At 42.6% G+C, this 23580-nt stretch overlaps 1 protein-coding gene across 2 annotated transcripts in view; it reads right to left on the reverse strand.

Moving 5' to 3' along the window:
* LOC129088942 (partitioning defective 3 homolog) overlaps positions 1-23580 on the reverse strand; it is a 237234-nt gene that overhangs the window by 130510 nt on the left and 83144 nt on the right. For both annotated transcript variants that reach the window (XM_054596221.1, XM_054596222.1), the window contains exons 3-5: positions 20703-20886; positions 16327-16514; positions 15990-16133 (exon numbers count right to left, since the gene is read on the reverse strand). In XM_054596221.1, coding sequence (XP_054452196.1) covers positions 15990-16133; positions 16327-16514; positions 20703-20886 — 516 coding nt within the window. The remainder of the gene's footprint in view (positions 1-15989; positions 16134-16326; positions 16515-20702; positions 20887-23580) is intronic.

Consider the following 23580-nt stretch of genomic DNA (forward strand, 5'->3'; position numbering starts at 1 on the left):
AGAAATGTTCGTCATTAGATTTGATCCCGGAGTTGCCCGTCTTCAGACTGACAACCTCTGTGGAAGAATTTGATAGGAAGTGTGTTTGAACTGATGCAACGGTGAGAAACGTTGGCGCAACTAGTCAAGTTGACATCACCAATTAAGTCAAATCAAAGGAAAACTACAATTATTGCCTTCACGGTTGTAAGCCGCCGCCAACCAGTCAAGTTGTAGTTTATATCCATGTCGGTGGAAAATGTCATCACTCAGCAAATATCAAGGCGTTCCTGAGATATTGCGGTCAGGAGATTGGGACTGACATGAGGTCGCAGTTAACAAGTCTAGGTGGACATTTGTGCCAAATTTGAAGAAATTCAGAAGTTTGAGGAGGCGTGAAAAAGCACAATCACATAAAGAGATACGTCCCTCACTTAATGGAGATTATAATCAGCCTGAGGACGGCTGATTTTAACAGACACAGTGATTTACTTGCCAGTTGAGCAGGGCTGTCTATCAACCCTCAATATGTTTTGGGTAACAATAGAAAAGAGTGCTTATCATCTAATACAAAAAAAAAAAATACAAAAAGCTGAGAATTTTTGGTCAGATTTGCAGGTTTTTTTTTTTTTCTCATTCTTTAACAAGGTAGTTTCACATTTAATCTTGACTTTTGTTGGTTTTAGACATTTTTAGGTTGCGTCAAATTGTGCTTCTTAAGAAAAATCTTAAAATCTTGGTTTTATATCCCTCAGGCTAAGGTAAACTTAATACTAGTGCCTTTTAGAAAGAAAGAGAAAATAACACCTAGCTAACCATTTGAGTGCTGTTTGACTAACAGTTTGAATGCAGTCTAGCGGAAATCTCCAGCATCTTTGATTTACTTTAAGACCTTTCAAAAAGAGGGAAACAACATGCAGAAATATACTCATTTAAGCTGTAAAGTTAAGAAACAATTGAGGATTTCTATTGAGTGATGCTTGCCTGTGCACTAGCAACGGTGCACCTCAATTATTATTAGAAAACTATGAAATTGTGCAGAAAAACAAATGTGTTTGCCATCAAGAAGCACTTGGTCTTTTGAAAATCCAGACGCTCATTCCTCTCCTAATGAAAAGCACACACGCCATGAGGACAAATGATCACATGTTGAACTGGAATACGCATCAGATCCACGGACAGGGAAACACACAATCCATCACTGTTAACGGATATCTGTGCCCTCTCCAGCAGAGCGCCACATGTCCACGACCGGACGAAACACCGAACCAGAAACTATAAATTAGGCTTGACCTCTGACCTTCCAACCTGAAGACCACTACACACCATCTGGGCCTGAGTTTGAAAACAGGAAGTTCAGCGAACATTACATTATAGACATGGCAATAGAGTATCTGAAGTTCACTACAGGTGTTTTAAGATTACGCTTTTCACAGGTGTTTCATTGTACGACACCATATGGATGACTGACACCAAATCAACCCAAAAAGACAAAATCTCTGAATAACATCAAAGAAAAAAACCTTTAATTTAAAATAAATGACTCTCCCACTGTCTCAGATAACCAGTCAAGTAGCAGTTTTCATCCATGTGTGTCCAACATGTTTTATCCAATTAGACATCTGTGAAAATCATCATACTTAGCATGTGAACTCTTGAGTTATGGCCAGATATGTGATTTGTGAGGTCACAGTGAACCTTTGACCACCAAATTCTAATCATTCCATCCTTGAGTCTAAGTGAGCCTTTGTGCCAAAAAAAAAAGTAATTTCAAATCGTTCCTTAGATATCACTTCCTGTGCAGCGCACAAAAAGAAATAAATAGACCAGTTAAAATAAATAAAAAAAACCTACAAATAGCTTCTGGGTCAGCGGGTGCACCCCTTTCAGGAAGAAAAGAAAATCTGATCAAGCTCTTGGGAGGCGAGACGGCTCCAGGTGTGCTCATCTCACAGGCGGCATATCTTTAGATTCCCAACAAAAAACACTCAGAAGGTTTCGTTGTCGCCCGCCTGACTGAACACAGACACACTTCATTGTGTCAGAGGGAATGCAATGATCAGATATCACTGCACACGACCTTCTATGTCTTATTTACCGGGTCAGTCACTGAGGTCACAGAATGTGCCGCATCGATGCTGCATGGTGTTGGATGTCAGGCTGACAGGGAAGCCGCATCTCACATTTTATTTAGCTGAGTGGTTGGTTTTTTTGCAGGGCGATTAAACAACGGAAAACAAAAAACAACGGAAAACAAAAAACATGCCAAATTGGAAAAATCCAGATGTACTGGTTTCAAAAGTTTCAGACGGGGCCGTTTTCTTAGAAACAAATAATCCTGATCCTCCTGATCATGCTGATCCTGCAGAGCGTAACACAGTCCCATCTGTCAGGACGGAGAGACGTTTGATTAACGGGACGCCCGGCTCGGTGCGGGACCACAATGCATCATTAAAAGCAAGCGTTCAATTACAGAGCCGTGCACTAATTCAATTAGTCTCCTTTGAAGACACTTTGATAATAGGATCCAGACGGGCCGACGGCATCGTCAATAACTGCAGGATTCATTGAGCAGAGCGGACGTTATCAGAGCTAATATCATCCCGGGCCGTTACACAAGAACAGCAGGGTGGTGCATGTGTGTGTGTGTGTGTGTGTGTGTGTGTGTGTGTGTGTGTTTGGTTTTGTGGTATAGAGGCGTATAGAAAATGTGGGGGAAACGAGGAAGAAAGGGCTTGTGTCTGCATGTATGTATCTTTAGAAAAGAGGTTATTATGTATGTGCATTTCTGTCTAATAAAAGTCAGAGCTCAACAATGAGGATAGGCCGATAGCCAAGGGCAAGTAAAACGCCATTGAGGTTCCATTACGGTGCGTTCAAGCTCTATTCAGTATAAAATGTGTACTGAGCGTACACAAATTAAAAGGTCATCATGATGTAGTCGAATGTGATCTTTTCTTAAAAGTTTTTGGTGAGAAATCTGGATAAATACAGCTGTTAGAGGGAGATGTTTTCACAGATATTTAAAATAGATATTAGATTGTGAGTACTGATATTTTTTATGTTTTTGGTACTCAGTACAAGTTCAGGTATCCGTATTGGGAAGCAAAAAATGCCTTCAAATTGTGTGTCAATAGTTTGGGGAATGCCGTTTCAACACAAAATCAGCTCCATAAAGAAATATTTTTGTTGTTTTTTTCCAAGTTGGTGTGACAGAACTTGACTTCAACCCCATCAAACACCTTCGGGCTGACTGCAAAACCACGACTTATCACACAACATCAGTGTTCCATGTGCAATGCTCTTGGAATGATTGAAAATCCTTTCAGTCGAAGTCATTTACAACAGTGGATTGTATTCAACTATCATATATACGGGTGTAATGTCCACATGTCGATATACTTCTGTCCTGTTATCATGCTCGGTCAGATAAAGTGTAGAAGCTATAATCCAGTGTGTTTCCCCCCCCCCCCACAGCTCGTCTCCACACATTCTGTACCCGCAGCGCTGCGTCTGTGTACATCACAGAACTACCAGAGGCAGCAGCAATAACAGCGTGAGCAAAATGAGACTTCCAGCACTTCCTAAATTACCACGCCGCCGCGCTGTAGCGATCCACTTAATTCAAAACGGCAATTTCTGCAATCCAATTCAATCACAGCGGATGGGGGTATCACCACGGCGAGATGTGCGCCCGCAATTTTCTCAGAAATAATAGACAATGGAGGCTCATCAGCAATGGAGGCAATTTCAAGACCCAGGTTTTTTAAGAAGCCGATGCTCCCAGGAGAGCTCAGTCAGCGTCACTCCAAATGGAATTGCAGAAAGGTGTGAACGACTCTTATTTTTCAACTTGAGCGGGGTTTGCGTTGGAGTCAGCAAGCCAAGAAGGGCGGAGCAGGATGAATCCTCTCGATATTTAATAGAGATATCTTCTACGTAAAAACACACTCAGATTAGTGAGAAGTGTTTCTACTGAGATGGAGTGAGTGACGGGACAGAAGAATGAAAGACGAGAGAAAAAAGAGGGGAAAAGGTAGACAGACTGACTCACAGAGAATGACAGAGAGGCAGATAGGAGGACAGACTATTACACAGAGAAACAGGAAACCATGACAAAGCTGGTTCAAAGGATGACAAATGGCACTTTGAAAACTCTCAACTCCAAACCTAAAGGGGATTCAGGAAACTTTGCTGTCAGAGCAAAAAAAAAGAAGCAAAATAAGGTTGTCCATCATGTTTGTTTACTTTAACAAAGCGTACATATCATTTTTTATTTTTACAAATAAAATTGTAGCCGTTAAAAATGATCATGCAGGCCAAAAGGTTTTGAGGGGAAAAAAAAAGGATGCTTTAGGATCCTGAGGCCCACGCCCCTCTGAGGCCTCCCAGCATTCCTCTGGTGTGGACGGATTATTTAGGCGGTAACGAGCCAGAGTCGGGCTGAACGTTGATGTAGGCCTGAGTCCAACACACACTGACAGAATCAGCTCGACTTGGCTCTACTGACAATGTCAAACATGACACAGGTGGAGGGGGAGTGTGTGTGAGTGTGTGTGTGTGTGTGTGTGTGTGTGTGTGTGTGTGTGTGTGTGTGTGTGTGTGTGTGTGTGTGTGTGTGTGTGTGAGACAGTAAAGGAGTACAGTATATGGAGTGTGAGGGAGATGGAAAAGGCAGAGGGAGATGCCAATTTGGAGAAAAATGTCTGTGTGTGTGTGTGTGTGTGTGTGTGTGTGTGTGTGTGTGTGTGTGTGTGTGTGTGTGTGTGTGTGTGTGTGTGTGTGTGTGTGTGTAACCCATATGGGAGACGGAACTATGCGTCAGCTGGAATGGATCAGGCTCACGCTGTGATGCTGAGTTCATTTATGCATATGAAGCAAGAACTGTGAGTGGGTCCCGATATATGATGGGTGACAAAATGAAGGGAAAAAAACAACCTTCATGAGGTGTCATAGTGGGGTGTTTAGCCAATTTTTCCATACATACACATGTGCTGGATTGGTGCTACTGGACGCATCAGGCCAGAACAGCAGGGGTCTGAAGATTGATCCACTCATTTTGGTTTTTTTGGGGCATTTAAAACTTTTTGTAATGAAGCAGCAAAATCGAGAAATGTCAGGTTTATATCAGCAGCAACTTAAAACGTCTGGAACAGCTGAAGGACACGCAGTAAAATAAAGGGAATATCTGAAAGCACGAACGGTGACGCAGGAGAGAAACTAAACTTCAAACCGCAGAGATTTGGTTAAAAGCTATAAAAGACTTTTTAAAAAACATCTTTCTCTCTCTGGTCTCCTGCCATAAATCGAGTGGTTGAGTCCTGCAACACACACTTGTGTGACGGGAAGAAGGGAGTTCGTCATTGGTTGGCTGATGGCTCTCCCAAATGCCATTCCCAAAAGTCAAGAATGAAATCTGAACCTCATATAATCGATAGATATACGTACATGCAGTGAGGTCCAAACACTGAAGCTCTACACACACACACACATAGTCAAATGTCTGCAAGTGAGTTTGTTTTCAGACTTGAAAAGGAAGTGAGAGAGGAGGGTGTGGATGTTATTGTAACACTGTTAGTCATAAAACATGAACTATACTTGATACATGTTCTAGCGAGGTAAGCAGAAATGTTTCACCACACAGACACCTGGAGACGGAGTGGAGCGGGGCAGCTCAGGGCGTGAGGGATGTTTGTGTTCAGTCAGAATATCAACCGCAACCAACCAACCAAAGAAAGAAAGAAAGAGCAGGTATCACACATTAACACTGTAACATTACAGACTTATTTCAACTAAAACGTCAATATATGACTTTAAATACGCTCAACTATCAAACAAAAATTCTTGGAAGCTTATAAAAGTCAACTTTGCGGACTTGTTCTCCATCTGTGTGGTTTTATCAGATGTATAGTCACTGCTGCAGGTACTGTCTAAACCTGGTGGTGCTCTCAGTGTTTGTCCTGAACACAGAGGTGACCACAGTGAGCTACAGCCAATCACACGGCTTGTTACACGATGCGCCGTTTACCGAGATCGGACTTGGTGATGGAGCAAAATAACCCCCTGAGGGAGCTGTGGATAATGGTGACAAGCATCACACACACACACACACACACACACACGCACACGCACACACACACACACACACGCACACGCACACGCACACGCACACGCACACACAGAGACAGAAGGCCATTATTCTGGCTGACTCCAACTGTAATGGCTGCTGCTGAGAAGAAGAGAGTGAGCACAGAAACAAGTGAGGGAGACAACCACAAAAACTCACTCTCTCTGAATCCTCTCCCTCGATGACTTTCTGCTGCAGTGCTGTGCAGCAGTGTGAGATGCACCTTCAGCAGAACATCAGCACAACCATGACTCAGGAGCTTCATATGAACCAAGACTCAGCATCTAAACTGTATCATTACTGACGGTTCCTTCTTTTCCCTTTCTCATCAACGAGGGTCTGTGATCACTGCAGCTGCTTCTGAATTTGCTTCTCCAGGAACACAGTTTTATATATTGTACATATTGTGATGTTTTAATGTTTGTATCAGATGGTGTGTATCTATGTTCTATTTTGTCATTGACTTGCCTTTTAATTGATAAATCAATAAGTTGTTGTAGAGATTTTTGGGTTAATACCATTTGTTACACAGATTTAATGCAAAATCTAACTATGTTTGTCAAACATTGGTCAAAAATGAACCCTTAAATACCACATTAAGAGTAAATCCACAGTAAAAACCCATGCTGTGATTTGATATAAAAAACTTTTAACGTGCAGAATTCTGAAAGAATTGCACTTTTCCTTTGAATGGATGGCGAGCACAAACGTCTCAGAAAGCCCCTTATTGTCAATATTCATAGAAAACCCATACATCCTCTGAATGCCATATGTCTGTAGTTTGTGTTTATTACGTTTGATGAGGCTGTGATTATCCTAGAGGTCACAACAGGTCATTTTAGACTTGTGGGATCCCATAGAACCCATTTTCAGTCACATATCTTGAGTTTAAGGGTGAAGGGACTTCTGTGAAAATGTCAGTTTTTCATTTCAACAACATTTTGTAGTGTTATCCAACCTCCTTTCCATCAAGCTAGCATGACAAGGTTATATGCAAATGATACAAATAGATTTGCTCTCGATGTAAAACAGATCCTCCTGTTTCTCTCGAAGGGTTACATGATCAAATGCCTTTTTTTCCAAGCAGTTGCTTTCTCATTTCAAACTGTTTTATCTTTAACATCATGGGACACTAAAACCTGGATGTGTATATGTATATATATATATATATATATATATATATATATATATATATATATATAGAATGCATAGTAATGATTTCAATTCCCTCATATGGGAAATTCCACCTGAATATGGCATTAGAATTAAGGCTTGATGATGCTTATGATCCAAAAACAGTAAAAAATGTAATCATCACACTAAACGTATTCTTTCTTTTATGTCCCATTAACAGATGTTTTAAACAATATAACATCTGCAAACTGATGACATGGCTTTCAGTGCTTTTGGTAAATGTTGAGGGTTCAGGTGTTAAAAAAACAAACCTCTGATCCTCCAGATTCAGAGATATATCTGACGGTTTTTCTATTTGCAGGATTTCATTGTCGGAGCACAACGGGGCCTCAATAATCAGCTCCATCCCTCCTCCGTCAGCTCCCTGTGATTCTCCTCTGATAACAGCTGACACCTGCTGCTGTCATCCCTCTTGTCTCGCCTTTGATCGTTCTATGGCCCTCTGATAAACACCCTCTTCTCCGCTCTCATCTCCTTTCACCAGCCGACGTCTTCATCTCTGCTTCGTTCTCTCTGTGTGATAACGATAAAACCGATGGAGCGCGGCGGGTTTACAAAAAAAAACCAACTGAGATTGTAATCTTTGATTTGAGATCAGTGCTGTATGAGATTCAAACCTCTTCTTCGCCTGAAGAGGTGGGCTGAGTTTGAGAAAAGAGCCACCATCTGCTCAACCTGATCAGGTCTATTTTTAGGCGTAATTAGATCTCGGTAGCAGGTGACGAACAGAATATGATGTGCCTTTTTGTGTGTGTGTGTGTGTGTGTGTGTGTGTGTGTGTGTGTGTGTGTGTGTGTGTGTGTGTGTGTGTGTGTGTGTGTGTGTGTGTGTGTGTGTGTGTGTGTGTGTGTGTGTGTGTGTGTGTGTGTGTGTGTGACGGCAGGTTGGACCCTGAGGTGGATTTCCTCTCGGGGGGGGCCAAACTGCAAAGCCTCAAGAGGAGGTTGAGAGCTGTCTTTCATCTTCCCTCCGTCTCCCCCTATTCCTGCTCTCCTCACCCTGTTCCCTCCCAGCTGGAGGAGATCTGGGCTCCCACAGCTCTCTGTCATATTAAAACCCAAAGATCAAAGGACGACAAGGAGAGCGGGAGAACAAGAGGGAGAGAGATGGAGAGAGATGGGAGGAATAAAAATAAAGGAGATGATTCGAAGAGGTGACGCAAAGAGCAAAGAGAGAAAAAAGAAAAAGGATCGATAGAGAGAGAGATGGGGAGTGCAAGGGAGGGAACAGGACAGATGGAAAACCTTTGATAAGACCTGTCGTATGTGTGCATCTAAAAAAGCTGATTGATATGTTTATGACGTTTTTCCCTGGAGGGAATAAACTATGATAAGAAGTCGGCAACATAGGCTTCTTTATATGCGTGGCTATAATCACTAGTAAGCTGTAGAAGAGGTAGAGGTTGTGAACCCTGCCCGTCTGTCCCACGTACGCTAGAAAAACAGGAGGATTCCAGGTGCTTGTTTCAGTTGGGCAAGATTGAATTGTTCTTCCATGTCGGCTAGTATCGGTCATGCTGCATGTAGGACAATAGGACAATATAGGTAGTCACTATGGAATCAGACAGAATCTATTGCCTACACAGGGCTCTCAACGGGGCGAGGGCTGAGCTGGCAGGTAGAAGCTAACGGGGCTAACAGTGCTGACAGAGCCATCAGTGTTCACCAGAGGCAGTTTCCAACATCACGTTTAGCCCAATGGCAACCTCATGCAAGGTTTCAACACAGCTTATCTCATGCAATTTTTCAAAATGTGGTTTAAATATTTTCAATAAGTCCTTGTTCTTCTGCCATGGATGAAATGTCTCAATAATAATAAAGCAATAATATGTGCCCGTATCAAGATACTCAGACTTACATCACAGAAAGTTGAGAAAAAAAAGAGGACAGAAGATGGAAAGAGAAGAAACGAGTGATGTAAGGATCTGTGGAGGAGAGCGATGAGTGATAGAGAGGAAAACCAAACGGGTAATGAAGCGACAGACAGAATAATGAGATTCACAGAAAGAAATCACAGAGGGCAGAGGAGAGGGAGGGAGTCGGACTAAAGGCTCACAACAGCAAGGTGGCTGCAGATTTACACTGAACTGTTCACACACACACACACACACACACACACACACACACACACACACACACACACACACACACACACACACACACACACACACACACACACACACACACACACACACACACACACACACACACACACACACACACACACACACACACACACACACCTGTCTCCGATCTCAGCACCACAGCAGCACCTACTGGTCGTTCGTTCAGGAACTACACTGATCCTGCTGCTGCACTTTCATCTGTCTTATTCTGTCTTACACACACACACACACACACACACACACACACACACACACACACACACACACACACACACACACACACACACACACACACACACACACACACACACACACACACACAGAGAGAGATAATGCTATCTAGGTGTTGTGTACAGACCTGCACATACAGAACAACAATTCACACACACTCATTTCTGCACATTTACACTCGTTCCAAACTTGAACATGCAGGTTTTTCGGTGCACATATGAACACACACTCCTCGCTGAGTCTGAGGTGATTTATGAGCGCACGGCTCAGGTTTGCATGATTTATCCCGCTAAAGCTGCACTGTGCACCTGAGGGACTCAACTCTCCCACACACACACACACACACTGCACGGAGGCTTGTTAGCTAGGAAGCACCGGAGAAAGACGTGTGTGTGTGTGTGTGTGTGTGTGTGTGTGTGTGTGTGTGTGTGTGTGTGTGTGTGTGTGTGTGTGTGTGTGTGTGTGTGTGTGTGTGTGTGTGTGCTCCATGGCCATGAAGATTTGTTTTGGTGCAAATGCTTACGGTGTAATCGTGCTTTTATCGTGCGAGTACACGTGCACACGCACTTGTTCACTTTAAGTATGCTTTAAAATGCAGTGTATGCATAATACGTGTGTGTGTGTGTGTGTGTGTGTGTGTGTGTGTGTGTGTGTGTGTGTGTGTGTGTGTGTGTGTGTGTGCTGACCTGCCTTCACCACGTCTGTGTAACAACCTCCCCAGTGAGTTGTGTGAAGCCTCCATCCCACCATGAAAGATAACTCAGCACTCCCTCGGCAGTCTAATGACCGAGTACACACAGCGGCGTCACACACACACACAAATCGAGACCGCGTTCACACTCTGAGATACAGGCACTGTGAATGTGATACACACACATACATAGAGATGGTTAATAAAGTAGTGTACAGTCTGACCTCCAGTACGTTATCATCATTAATTGCTCAGTTAGATGAGAACTGCACTTAAAAAAGTGTTAATGCTGAAAAAAAACATTATCCCCAATAAAGTTAGTTATGAGTCATTAAAGTCTCCCACTTTTAAAAGGTTACGCTGCTTAAATCCTAAAAGAAATCCCTCAAACATCTGATCTTTTGGGACATTTTTGTTGTGAATGATTTTCATTTAACACAAAATTGACTTTCTGGTTCCAACGTACCTTTGTCTCCACAGTCATGGTGCAGAAGAAATGTCCATGCACTAAGGTAAGCAGCCTGCCTTTAGGCATTGTCACTAAGTACTTTTTTGATATATCTAAGGGTTTTTTGTAGCCTAAGAATTAAGAAAAATATGGTTTTCATCATCCAGGAAGGTGTCTTTAATCTGGTAGTGTATCAGAAAATGTTCAAAAATCATTAAATGTGTGTTTTTTACTGGACAGCGACACATAACACACTTTTATACACAGAGAGACATCCACACACAAACCACACACATGTATCTACACTAACAAAACACACATTCAATACAACAAACACACACACGCATACCTACAGTACACACCTTAACACCCACATCCATGTACGTCTATCTTTATGAGGACATATCCCTAATACCTTAACAGGCCTTTGAAGTGAGGACCGTCCTCACTTCTTCATTAAATGTCCTCTCTCTGAATGTCTCAAATGCAAATCCTTGTGTGTGTGTGTGTGTGTGTGTGTGTGTGTGTGTGTGTGTGTGTGTGTGTGTGTGTGTGTGTGTGTGTGTGTGTGTTCTCATGAGATGGTTCAGCTGTCCACGCTCACACTGCAGGTGGCTCAGCGGCTTTTGGTCTTAATTGGTTGATTTGCAACCAGGCCTACGGCTGCCTGGATTCCTGACACATGCTCACAGCTGACACACACACACACACACACACACACACACACCCACAGCCAAAGTCATGAATGCGTAAACACACACTCATGGTCCCACAAACATATAAACACACACATATTCATGAAAGCCCTCATGACTCATGAACACACACACACAACACACACACACACACACACACACACACACACACACACACACACACACACACACACACACACACACACACACACACACACACACACACACACACACACACACACACACACACACACACACACACACACACACACACACACACACCTCTATTTTCTACGCAGTCTCAGCACCTCCACCTCGGCTCTCATTAATACACACTCGACTGACAGCTCACTGTTGCCATGGCGACCCCCTACCTGTTGCCAAAAGGAAGGGAGCAGGGAGTTTAGAGGCTCGTGAACGCAGCTCAAAACTATCGCAGTTCAATTTTCCGTCTCTGCACCCGGTGATTCTGCACGCACGCACAATTACCCACTCCATGGAAACGGAGAACGGAGAACGGTTCTATTCACCTCAACGTGCTTCAACCCGGCTCACAAAGCAATGCATCCGTTCTGTAGTTTTTGTTACGAGAGAAGCCGAGTTCTCCTCCTCCTACTTCATTATATGGCTCTCTATTCTAACTCACGCTCCTCTGTTCCATGTTATTCATTCATTCCAGGAAGATAAGATGAGGAATTTGTGAATTCATCATTCCAAGCTGCTCTATTCTAATTAAATGACTGCATGTTCTATTCTAGCCACGCTATTTTTCATTCCCACACCGTTCTCTTTTACACTCTTAACAAAAGGTTTAATAAACTAACGGCTCTCTGGGCTAATTGTGTCGTAGCAGAGTTCTTTTTGGCGGAGTAATGAAGTGTAGAGCAGGTGTAGAATGTACGCAGAGGCAGAAGAACCATTAAAGATGCATGAAACGCCCCGAATGTTAAAACTCTATTGACGGACTTATTGTTGATCACACTTTGTTTCTATTTCTTCCTCGTTGTTCTTTCAGGGTGTTACCCTTGTTTCCAGGTTGTGTTTGCTGTTGGAGCTCCAGCACCTGTGCAATTTATGAGCTTGTTATCCCAAATGGTAACCAAAAAGCCCAGCTCGGACTCGAGACGAGTTGAACCTTGCAGCTTATATGAAAAACGCCGGTTTCCTTAGCAACATCTCTGCGTTTCCTTTTGGTCTTTTTTGGTTGCTGGACCTAATTTGTAGCTTCTTAAAATGTGAATGAAGACAGTGAAGGTGAGATAGCTGCTACATTTGCATTTCCAGTAGTGATGAAACGGCTAAACCCTGAAAGGATTCTGCCTCGACGCAAATAGCAACTCAAACTCTGTATATTTCTATACAAAACATCAATTAGGGTCTCTTTTTGGCCGGTTCCGTACTCAACTCCATTCAAACTAAATGAAATATAGTGACGAGAAGGTTTTGTCTACAATCTACAGTGGACACGAACAGACTTCTAACAAAAGCCATATCTCTAAATTCTGCGGTATCTCATCCATTCTTTTATTTGATTATCTAGTCTGGAACTAACACAAGGCTTTTCTCATCACATCACAGTTGCGACATCCTTCCTGGAACAAGAGCTAAGTGGCGCTTAAATCAACGGGACATAAAACAGTGACAAGCGCGTAAAGAGATTCTGAACCGGAGTGGCCAACAACAACAGCTCCAGAGTGCACAAAATCATGTGTGTGCATGATGATGTAACTTGGATTCAGACCGTCAGACTGGGTCGTTTTCTTCTCCGCTCACGCCACAAGGCAGCACAGATTGATGTATCTGAAGTCACAGTGAACCAGGGGACGGTGGGGGACGTGTGTGTGTGTGTGTGTGTGTGTGTGTGTGTGTGTGTGTGTGTGTGTGTGTGTGTGTGTGTGTGTGTGTGTGTGTGTGTGTGTGTGTGCGTAGAGGTGGGCAGATGGTCTTCAGCAGGTCATTAATAGCAACTACACCCTCCTGCAGTGACCTCTACCACTTAACCCCCCTTCATACTAGAACCTGTTGTGAGACAGATGAGCAGAACGGTGCAGATTCACTACCTGACGTGGTGGGAACTCGATGTTCGATTAACCCTTCAGGGGAAAAAAACTGCTTACAAAATAACTTATATAAGAATGAAAATAGTTTGAGTGAGATGTCACTTGGCAGAGTCACTAAGTGCCTTCTATGATAAATCAGAATATGATTTAAATTGGCATGTTTTAAACTTTTAAAGCTGAGGTTGAGGTTGAGGTCGTTCTGAGCTTGAGAGGCAACATCAAACAATTAGCACCATAAAAGCCAACTGATGTGTCGCCTCGGGTCTTGAATTAAAAGTTACACTTTAAAAGGTATAATATGTAAATTTTCTGCAATTAATTATATCAGAAAAGCGACTACACCTACTTAATTCCATTTTATCTACATTTTTTTTTAGATTTGTACTTACATTATCCCAAATGTTTCAAAAAACTTTGTCATTTTAACTGTTTCGTTTGGTCACCTGTCATAGGCATCATACCTTCTTTCCATTTACTGAGAGAAGCCGTCATGAATGGCATTTTTATCCAGTTTTAATCCTCATTTTTAGAATACACTTTCAGACCTCTGGGTGAAAGATTTTAGTCATTGCATGTCTGGATCTGAAGTTATCAGAGAAACAAACAGAGCAAACGTTAGCAGAAGCTCGCCTCACGTTTTATACCAGCTTTGAATCACCGGGTCAGTTTTCTTTAGGACGAGTAGACCTCTGTAGTAAAAACTTCCTGAACAATGAAAAAATGAAGCAATGCTAACCATCAAAAGCTGACTGCAATGACGGCCATGGGGATGAAGACAACAAATCCCATGATCCCATCCTACTTTACAATGTCACCAAACTCTGTCTTTGTTCTTGTTTTAAATGATAGACCTCCCCAGCAGCAGAACATTACATATTGTGCGTCAGTATGTATCTACACACTAAGCCAGACAACATTACTGGAACATAATCTGTATTTGTACTGTAGAACACAGGCAGAAAGGCTGAAAGGCAAAACTAATTTATTAACCGAGAGCTTCTCAAAGGACCACGTTGTGCATTTGCAATAGCAGCTTTTAGGATCCTTTATTAATACGAAGGGCTATTTTTGTGTTTCGTTAGGATGTGTGGAATGAAACAAAGCCTTTGTTGCTGCACTGGACGTCTTAGTCATATTGGTGAAATGTGGCCTTTAGCTCCTTTAACTTCACTGTTCCTAGACTGCTACCAACCGGAAAGTCCCATGAAAAGATGCTGCACGTTAATATTTCTTTGGACCTTTAGCGAGCCACTCAGAGACTGTTTGCGAGCTACTTCATGGAGAACCCTGGTCTAGACTGACTGCTGCCGACATCCATCAACATGCAGAACCAGAACTACAGGTGATGGTGAACCACATGCAGACCAATGGCGCCCAACAACCAACGCTTCTCTAAGGCCTTTGGCTGCTATACCTGTGTCAAGCTTGCATCTGTTCAACTTCAGCTTATTATCTCAAAAGTACACTCCCAGTGAGTGATGCAGATGTTTTACCACAGCACACACGTTAGCCAAAGAAAACCAACAGCCCATAAAAAGATAAGACAGCGATTGGTCTGTCAGTGTTGCAGGAACGCTCTCTTAGACATGTTTATTTAACGTAGCACTATTATTATGGAAATGAAACCTTGTTTTTTTGGGTAATCCAACCTTTGCAAAGACCAAATATGAACTGAGTGAAGCAAGTGGGTCATGATATGTTATCATATATTATGATCATATTCCAACAAATCTTTCTGCGTGCGTGACCCCGATGGGAACGGAGCCCCTCGGCCCCGGGATCCTTCTACACACCCAGTTAAACAGGACCACATGTACCGTATGTGGCTTATGTTATTTACTGTATCAACATTATGCTATTTCTCCTTTTCAACGACTTAATGTGTCATTGTGGATTCATGGTGGAAATTCCTCACTTTTTAACCTCTGCGGTGAGGGCCGGGGGAGTGATAGAACTGGGTCGGGCTCTGGACTGGATCTTGGGCCACTCAGACGGGCTTTCAAAGAGCTTAGCGGGGCTGACGGACCGTGGAGTGGAGAGACTTGCTGTAAATCTCTGAATGCTGGGTAGTTGAATGAAGCAAGTGCTAAATTGTGGATGTCCAGAAATACCAGAGATATGCAGTGTGAGAGGTTTTGTAAGAGCGTCAATGCACATTTTCTATTGCCTCTTTAGCCAGAGGCGTCTCATCCTCTCCCTACTTCAGTTTTCACACACATTTCATAAACTTTCAACAACATCTAGGTCTATGTTTGGCATAGAATAACCATCTGCATAACCAGGTTTTGAACACTGGTGCTCTGGCCAATTTCGTGGTGAAAACATTGGTCCCGTGGTGCTGCAAGGCACTTCATGAAAGCATCCTCCAGACAGCATGGATCATGTCCAAACTGCTCTGTAGTGGACTCATTTACACACCGGTGCTGAACATGGTCCTACCTGTTCCTGTCTCTCCAGCCAGCGGTCCACCATGGGGTGATTGGCGCTGAGTGACGAGCGGGCGGTCTCTCTCTGAAACTCCACCTGATTGGCCCACGTCCCTGCATCCCGCGGCAGACTGCGGTACGTGTCGGTATCTTTACCCTGCGAAGACACGGAAAAAAACTTTGCTGTACAATAGTTCACTTTGAGGGGTTTTATAAGTTAGTGAAATATAATCTGCCAATTTAAAAGCCCTCAGTGCCTCTGTATGAATAAAACACCGGTGTGCCACATGTAGTTGAAAGTGCACCATTAACATCCATCAAAATCGAATCATTTGGAATGAGCCGCCTACCTTCCTCTCGAGGCTGTTGGTGCCGGAGGAGTGGCGAGCTTTCAGGAAGCCAGCTGTGGTGGACCAGCGGGTCGGGTTCTTCCTGGACGGCGGCTCTTCCGTTTGGACCCTCGGCTCGCCGCCGCCGAACGGCCCGTTGATGGTCATCAGGGCGGGGTCGCTGCTGCGCCGGACGTGGAGGGGCATGTCTGAGAGACGGGGTAGAAACCGAAAGTTTGAAGACAAACGAATCTTCTTTCCTTTACCCTGAGAGGAAATGATATCGCTGCAACTGCTTTTGACTTGGAGGAAAGTGCCTTATTGGCAATTTATGTATAGAAAACCATACGCCTTGCTGTAAAAGACTGGAAACAAATATTTCATCTCATGTTTGTGTATGATTGATGTTAAAAGGCTGGAACTCATTTTGTTGCTCAAACATTGTGGGAAAATGAAGGCAATCAATCACTGAGATTCCGTTATCGTCCCACTGTGGAATAATCTGATTTGTCACTTAAAGGTTTAATCAGGCAGCTCTGGTTTCTACTTCACTATCAGTGAATCACAGAGCAGCAGACCGCGTGTGGGAACAACAATATACGTAAGTGGATGCCTTCCATTAAAACTCTTCACTCTGTTACAGTGTTGGGTGCGTGGGAAGCAGGCCAAGGTCCAAACAACAACTCCAACAAAGGCAGCGCACGCAAATAAACCCACCACAGCCTGAGCTCGGACACAAGACGTGATGTTACCACATTCTAAACTTCCCACTTTCAGGACTCTCCAAAAAGCCCACAGGCTACATTTGATTGGCCGAAATACACCGAGCGAACCACCGGAGAGAGAGAAAAACTTAAGCGTCTTCTTCAGAGGACAATGCCAAGTGTCATGTTCTCCTCCAGGATGTTCTGCTGCTCCAACACGGTCACATGTTTGGGTTGGTGGTGTTTGTTCATACAGGAAATACTGTAATCCGTCCAAAACGAGGAGTCAACGGTTATTTGACTTGGTGTGTATTGTGAGACTAAGTGCATGGCAGGATTAGGCATGTTTGTGTGTGTTTTGTGTGTGTGTGTGTCCCTGTTTATGTGTCTATACTTTATGATGAACTAATGAGGTTGAAGGTCAGAGAGTGTCTAAACACTTTGTTTGTTAGAGGTATGTGCATTTATGCAAACTGAAGACTGTGTGTGTGTGTGTGTGTGTGTGTGTGTGTGTGTGTGTGTGTGTGTGTGTGTGTGTGTGTGTGTGTGTGTGTGTGTGTCATTCTTAATTGTGTGTGAGAATGTGTGTCAGTCTGTATTTCGGGTGAACTCAAACCAGTGGACATGTGTTTGTATTTGGAAATATCTGAGCCAACATCTGTAGTATTTGTTGAGCATCTGGAAATGTGTGTGTGTGTGTGTGTGTGTGTGTGTGTGTGTGTGTGTGTGTGTGTGTGTGTGTGTGTGTGTGTGTGTGTGTGTGTGTGTGTGTGTGTGTGTGTGAGTAAACTCATGTACTTTGCTGACTGGTGTTTTGCCGGGTCACGAGGAGCGTGGGACCTAAATGGCTCTGAGCTGTGGGAGGCAGAGGCACTCTGGGAGACGAAGTTCAGGAGGGGGGCAGAGTGCAGGGTGTTCTGACAAGTAGTCTCAACACCACCATCAAACTACAACTCCCAGGAGGCATTAGGAGACATGACACCTCTTCAGATGAACTACTGTGACGATAGAGTGCTGCAGGAATGAGTTAGAAACCTAGAAATGAGTGAGCATTTTTGCACTTCTCTCCCTCGTTTGAATAGATTTATGGTTAAGCTTAAGCTATTTTAATATTTTGTTGTAGGATATTAAATACCCCCCCCCCCCCCCCCCCCAAGGCAGTTGCTAACAAGTGTCTAAATGAGACTACTAAACACCATCACGCTGATTAGTCCGCCTCCAAAGCCTCGATGTGGTGGAGTTCCTTTAAAGCCTAACGTTGGCTTTTTATTACTGCAGATTGTATTCATGCATCAAAAATCATAAAAGTGGTGTTCATTTGTGAAAATGATCTTGCTGAATCTTTAAAAAAAATGACAGAACCAGTGTCATGCTAACTTCCATGATGGCGGACAAAAATCTATCATCCCTGCACCATTTTACTGTATACCAATCCAACACCATGTGCTAACTCTATCATCTGATCAGCAGAGTAAGGTCATGTCAGCATAGTAAGGAAATGCTCTTCTCTGATTGGCTTGCATGTGTCTTCTTGTTTTCCTTTGTTTCATATGCATGATAATCAAGGAACTCTAAGGGGCCCTGACATATAAAATGACCCCCTCCTGGTCTCTCCCTACCTGTTATTCTGTATATCTGAACATTATATTATTTCAAATGTTATCACATTACATTCTGGAAACACATTTAGAATTCCTCTGCAGTGTGAAACAGTAAACCCACTTCACTGTTGTTTAACGGGTTTCCTGTGGATCTGTCGTTAGTACTGCAGAGAAATGTGTTCATTTGAGCGGCCTCATGGCTATGCTCTCGCTAAAGCAAATCTCTAGAGGAATGAAGATTTAGTTCATAACTCAAAACAGTTTTAGTTCAAATATAAACTGTGAAAAGCAACATAATAACATCAACAGAACCAAATTCAAAGTAACTGCAGCTCTTTAATGGAGGGACTGCTTTGGCATGTTTTAGAGATAAACGTGAAAATTCTGGACTTCTAAGTATGACTCTTAATAATAATCGTTGCATTTTGGAAATTAACTTTTCAAATGGGCATCTGAAAGCCTCGCGTGTTCACAACAGCAGCACAGTCCTTTTCATCAGCACTTCCATGTCGGCAGAGGCTTTTTTTGTTTAACAAAGCCAAGATACGAACATGAATCCATTTGTGAACAACTCTCCGTCTAATAAGCTTAATCACTTCTCCTTTGAGTTTGTGGGCTGAACAAGAAAAACTGGCAAAGACCCACAGAGTCCGGCGCCTTTAATCTCATCCAACATAAATCAGTGATTGAAAGCCATTCTCATTAGGCGCTTCTGGAAAAATGTCAGACATTTCTCTTAAAAAAAACAATGAAATCCAGCTGATTAGAGTCAGCGTCGTCAATTAAACGGGGTTAGAGCTTATTATGGAGACGTTTAATTGGACGTAACTGGCAGGTGTGATAATGCCCAAGATTTCCCATTTCTTATGCATATTCACATTCAGCATCTCACACAGAAATCCAATTAGGAGTGGAGTGACCTCCATCGCACTGTATCTATACGTCTGTCTCTGTGTGTGTGTGTGTGTGTGTGTGTGTGTGTGTGTGTGTGTGTGTGTGTGTGTGTGTGTGTGTGTGTGTGTGTGTGTCTTTGTGTGCAATAAAGACAGAATAGGAGATTTTGGTGGCTGCCGTGTCAATCAATGCCAGTTCACAGGTCATTAGTGGATTAGTTATGCTCTCACCAGTGTGGTACTTTTAGAGCAGGCAAAATATGCATGGAGGGAGACTGCTGACAAAACTGATGCCAGCTGAAAATGTTAATCTCAAATCACCGTATTCTGAAAAAAATGTGTCGCTTTAGATTAAAATATTGTTGATCATGAGCAAAACTGTATTATACATTATTTTCAAAAGTCTCTCAAGGACTTTTCATTCTCACAGTTCTATGTTGGAGCCCAACAAGCTACTTCTAACCAACGTTAAAACAAAAAACAAACTCGCATATTTAGTATTTGTAAGTGAAAGGATTTATTATAGGTTTTATGCTTTAGTCGAGTAAAAGTGGAGGATTTTTACTTTAAATCACAACTTTCACTTTTTTCCAGAGGGACACAGAAAGAGAGAATATTAGAGAAGGAAGTGAGAGTGTGTGTTCGTTTCTGTATATCTGTGGGCAAAATGCTTGTTTGCTTCTGCATGTGCATGTGGTCGTATGGAAAAAAAAAAAAAAAAAAAGCCTTTTTCTGCTTGATCCAAGTTGACAAATCACCTACAAGAGTCAGTTTCCCATCCAAACACGCAGTAATTACAGGGGAAGAAGCGACTTGGCCGGCAAAACTGCAGAGGTGGACAGGCTCAGCGTCACATTTGATTTAGGAGGCAGCGAATAGAACCAATTAGCCACTTTGGCCGGGGATCAAACAGCTATCTGCGCCCGAAAAAAAACAAAAAAACATGGCCTTCCTGTCCAATTAAGAGAATTTATGGACTGGGCCGAGGTACCGCTGGGCTGTGATAAGGTAATTTGTTGGGTTAGCTGTATACTGCGGCAGTTGCTGATATTTGACGCCAATGAGGATGACAGATCTGTAATGTAAGAGGAGTATAAGAGGAGCCGACTCCATTATCAATCATCTGTTAAGTAAATGTTTTAGTCCCTGAACGCTCCCCTCTGTTCAATGAATGCGTTTTGTGTTTTGTTGGGACTTACTGGTGCGCAGGGCGGAGGGCGTGACCTCGATCTCACTGGTGACCTGGTAGGGCTGGAAGGCCGAGGCCCCGCTGCCGGCGCTGAGGTCCACGGCGAACAGGTCCGGGCTCTGGGTCCCCGTGGAGCTGGCACTGGTACCGTCGCCTCCATGATGGGGCTCCTGTTCGTCATACAGGGCTATGAGCTGGAGGAGGGAGGAGAGATCATAAGATGTTAGATATGAGAACATTTTTTTGCTTTATATTCCATAAAATACATATCATCAGAGCTCAACACGTGGTGGCCAGCCCGGATGGCTACACTAAAAATATGGTTGCCATTTTTTCTCGCCACGTGATTCATGTGAAGGGTTGTCAGGCTCCGGTTCATGCTTGAAGAGCAATATTTAAATATCACTAATGCAACAAATATCTGAAAAAGATATTCTTTTTTGCATGCATGTTGCTACATTGTGCTTTTTGCCACCCTTGTTTTTTTTAATGCATTTTTTATTATGGTAAAAAAAAGTGGTTGCCAAAAGGTCAAAAATTGGTTGCTAATTTCTCTAATTGGTTGCCGACGACAACCTGGCAACTGTCTCTGTCGAGCACTGATCGTGATACGACGACAGGCTGAACTGATGTAAGAAATGAGATGACTTTAATGGAAACGGTTTTCTTTGTTTTTGACAAATAAAAAAACTTTGCACAATGATAACATCGACTGGGATAATCTGGAATTATGAAAGGAGATTAAAATTACACAGAAAAATAGCTATTTTGGACATGTTCAATTATTCAATTAGTTGTTCTGAATCTGTGGCCTTATATATATATATATATATATATATATATAAAAAAAAAAATAATAATAATCACTCACTCAGAAGTCTAACAAAAAACACAGAACAAAACTATGGACAATAACTGCAACATTAATTCTCAGGTTTTTTTCCTGTAGAAAACAAGAACGAACATCAAAACATCAAAAACTGTTAAATTAAAATGTAAAAAGTTTCTTTCATAAGGCTGTTTAAGGCCAAATCTATAATTTGCACAACAGTCATATTTGCTTCTCTGCCTGAAATCCTGATCGACGATTATGAACCTGGAGACAGACCCGGGTAAAAAAAATCTAAAAAAGGAAACTGCTTAAACATCGGTGGTCCTTTTCTCCTCAAATGAACAAGGACCACACAATCAGTCCAAATGAATAAGGGGCTGATTTAGAATCTCAGTTTTACATTATGACACTGAGGTGCTCATTACCTCCAATCATATCCTCTCTTCCTCCAAAGTGCCTCCACATTTTCTCTCCACATCTTTACCTCCAACGCTGCTCTCCCTCTCAGATCTGATTAATTCCAGCCTGTACCGAGTCCCTTTATTAGATTATAAAATCAGAGTGAGGCCGTCCCTCTGTGACTCCCACCAGGCCCACGGGTGAGTTCAGCTGGCTCCAGATACCTACACTCGCCCATTCAAAAGGATGTGATCGCACGATAATGATAATGATAATGACCCAACTCGATGGACAATGACCCCTGACCTACAGTATATCACCGAGGTTAAAAATAAACATGTTGGCTCAAACATCTTCAAGATATCACTGCAGCTCATCTGAGATTATTTACATGATCAGGAACAAAAGAAAGAACCCTGAACTTTAAAGGAAACCTGACAGAACAGCCTGCAGCAAGAAGAAGATGATCAAAGACGGACACACTTCTTTTTTACTTCAGAAAAAACACAAAACAAAGATATAAGCTACCACATGAGAAAAAAAAGTCAAGATCTATCAGTTTCATTTTGCTTTGGAGGAATAGATTTTTATCTTTGGAGAGTTCTGAAGAGAGTTTTGAATTGGAACATGTTCTACATTTTTAAGACAATTTCAAAGAGAAACATGCATTTAGCTTGTGACCATCTATTCCTCCTGACAGCAAAGTTCAGACCGACAGTCAACATGTTTGATCACGTGTGTGTCAATGCACATAGATAATCACAGGGACTACAGACGAAAATTAGCTCTCTAGCTAACTATGGCACATTTACATTGAGGATGTAAACTGAAATGTTGATTAATGTGCTGGAAAAAAACAAAAGCCATGGCAAAATGAAATCGAATCACTGCAGGAAAATGAATTCTTGCAGAAAGGAAGTTGTTGCACAGTCAGCAAAACGGGCAAAGATAAGATAATCCTTTATTAGTCCCGCAGCGGGGAAAGCGGACATCGTGGCTCAGGGAGAGCGTTCGCTAAGTCTCAGAAAGTGACCCTGATGTTATTTATGTTCTCAGTATTTTTTCATGGACTAAATGTAACCTTTGCTGTACATTAACTGCCACTAGATGACTTTACTGCCAACGCTCTCCCATTGTTTGTAGTACATCTGCAGAAAAAGTGCACACCTGTTGGCGATCTTGTTCTAAAGGCACGATGGGAAAGTCACATGTTTGTAATCTACCTCCCCTACTGACTCATGAGAACAGATCAACAGAACCACAAGTGGCTTTTTTTAACATGTTGTATATCTTTGACATCCAGACAACACAGTCACACTCCCATTTAATGAAAGCAAATATCTCAATAAGACACACAACTTAAAACACATACACACTATAAAAAAAAGCACACTCCTATATATATACAAGCAAACAAGGCCAAGCCGAGAGAGAAGCATTAGCGCACACACACACACACACACACACTTCAAATCCAACTAGCAGTTTTCCAGCACATTAAACCTTCATTTCAGCCACATTTAGCCTGAGAGTCGTGGAGTTTTATAGCAAGCTGGACGGACTGCCTGGTGGGGAACACACACTAACACACACACACACACACACACACACACACACACACACACACACACACACACACACACACACACACACACAC

Source organism: Anoplopoma fimbria, chromosome 3, assembly GCF_027596085.1.
Source record: "Anoplopoma fimbria isolate UVic2021 breed Golden Eagle Sablefish chromosome 3, Afim_UVic_2022, whole genome shotgun sequence".
In the NCBI taxonomy this organism is placed as follows: Eukaryota; Metazoa; Chordata; class Actinopteri; order Perciformes; family Anoplopomatidae; genus Anoplopoma; species Anoplopoma fimbria.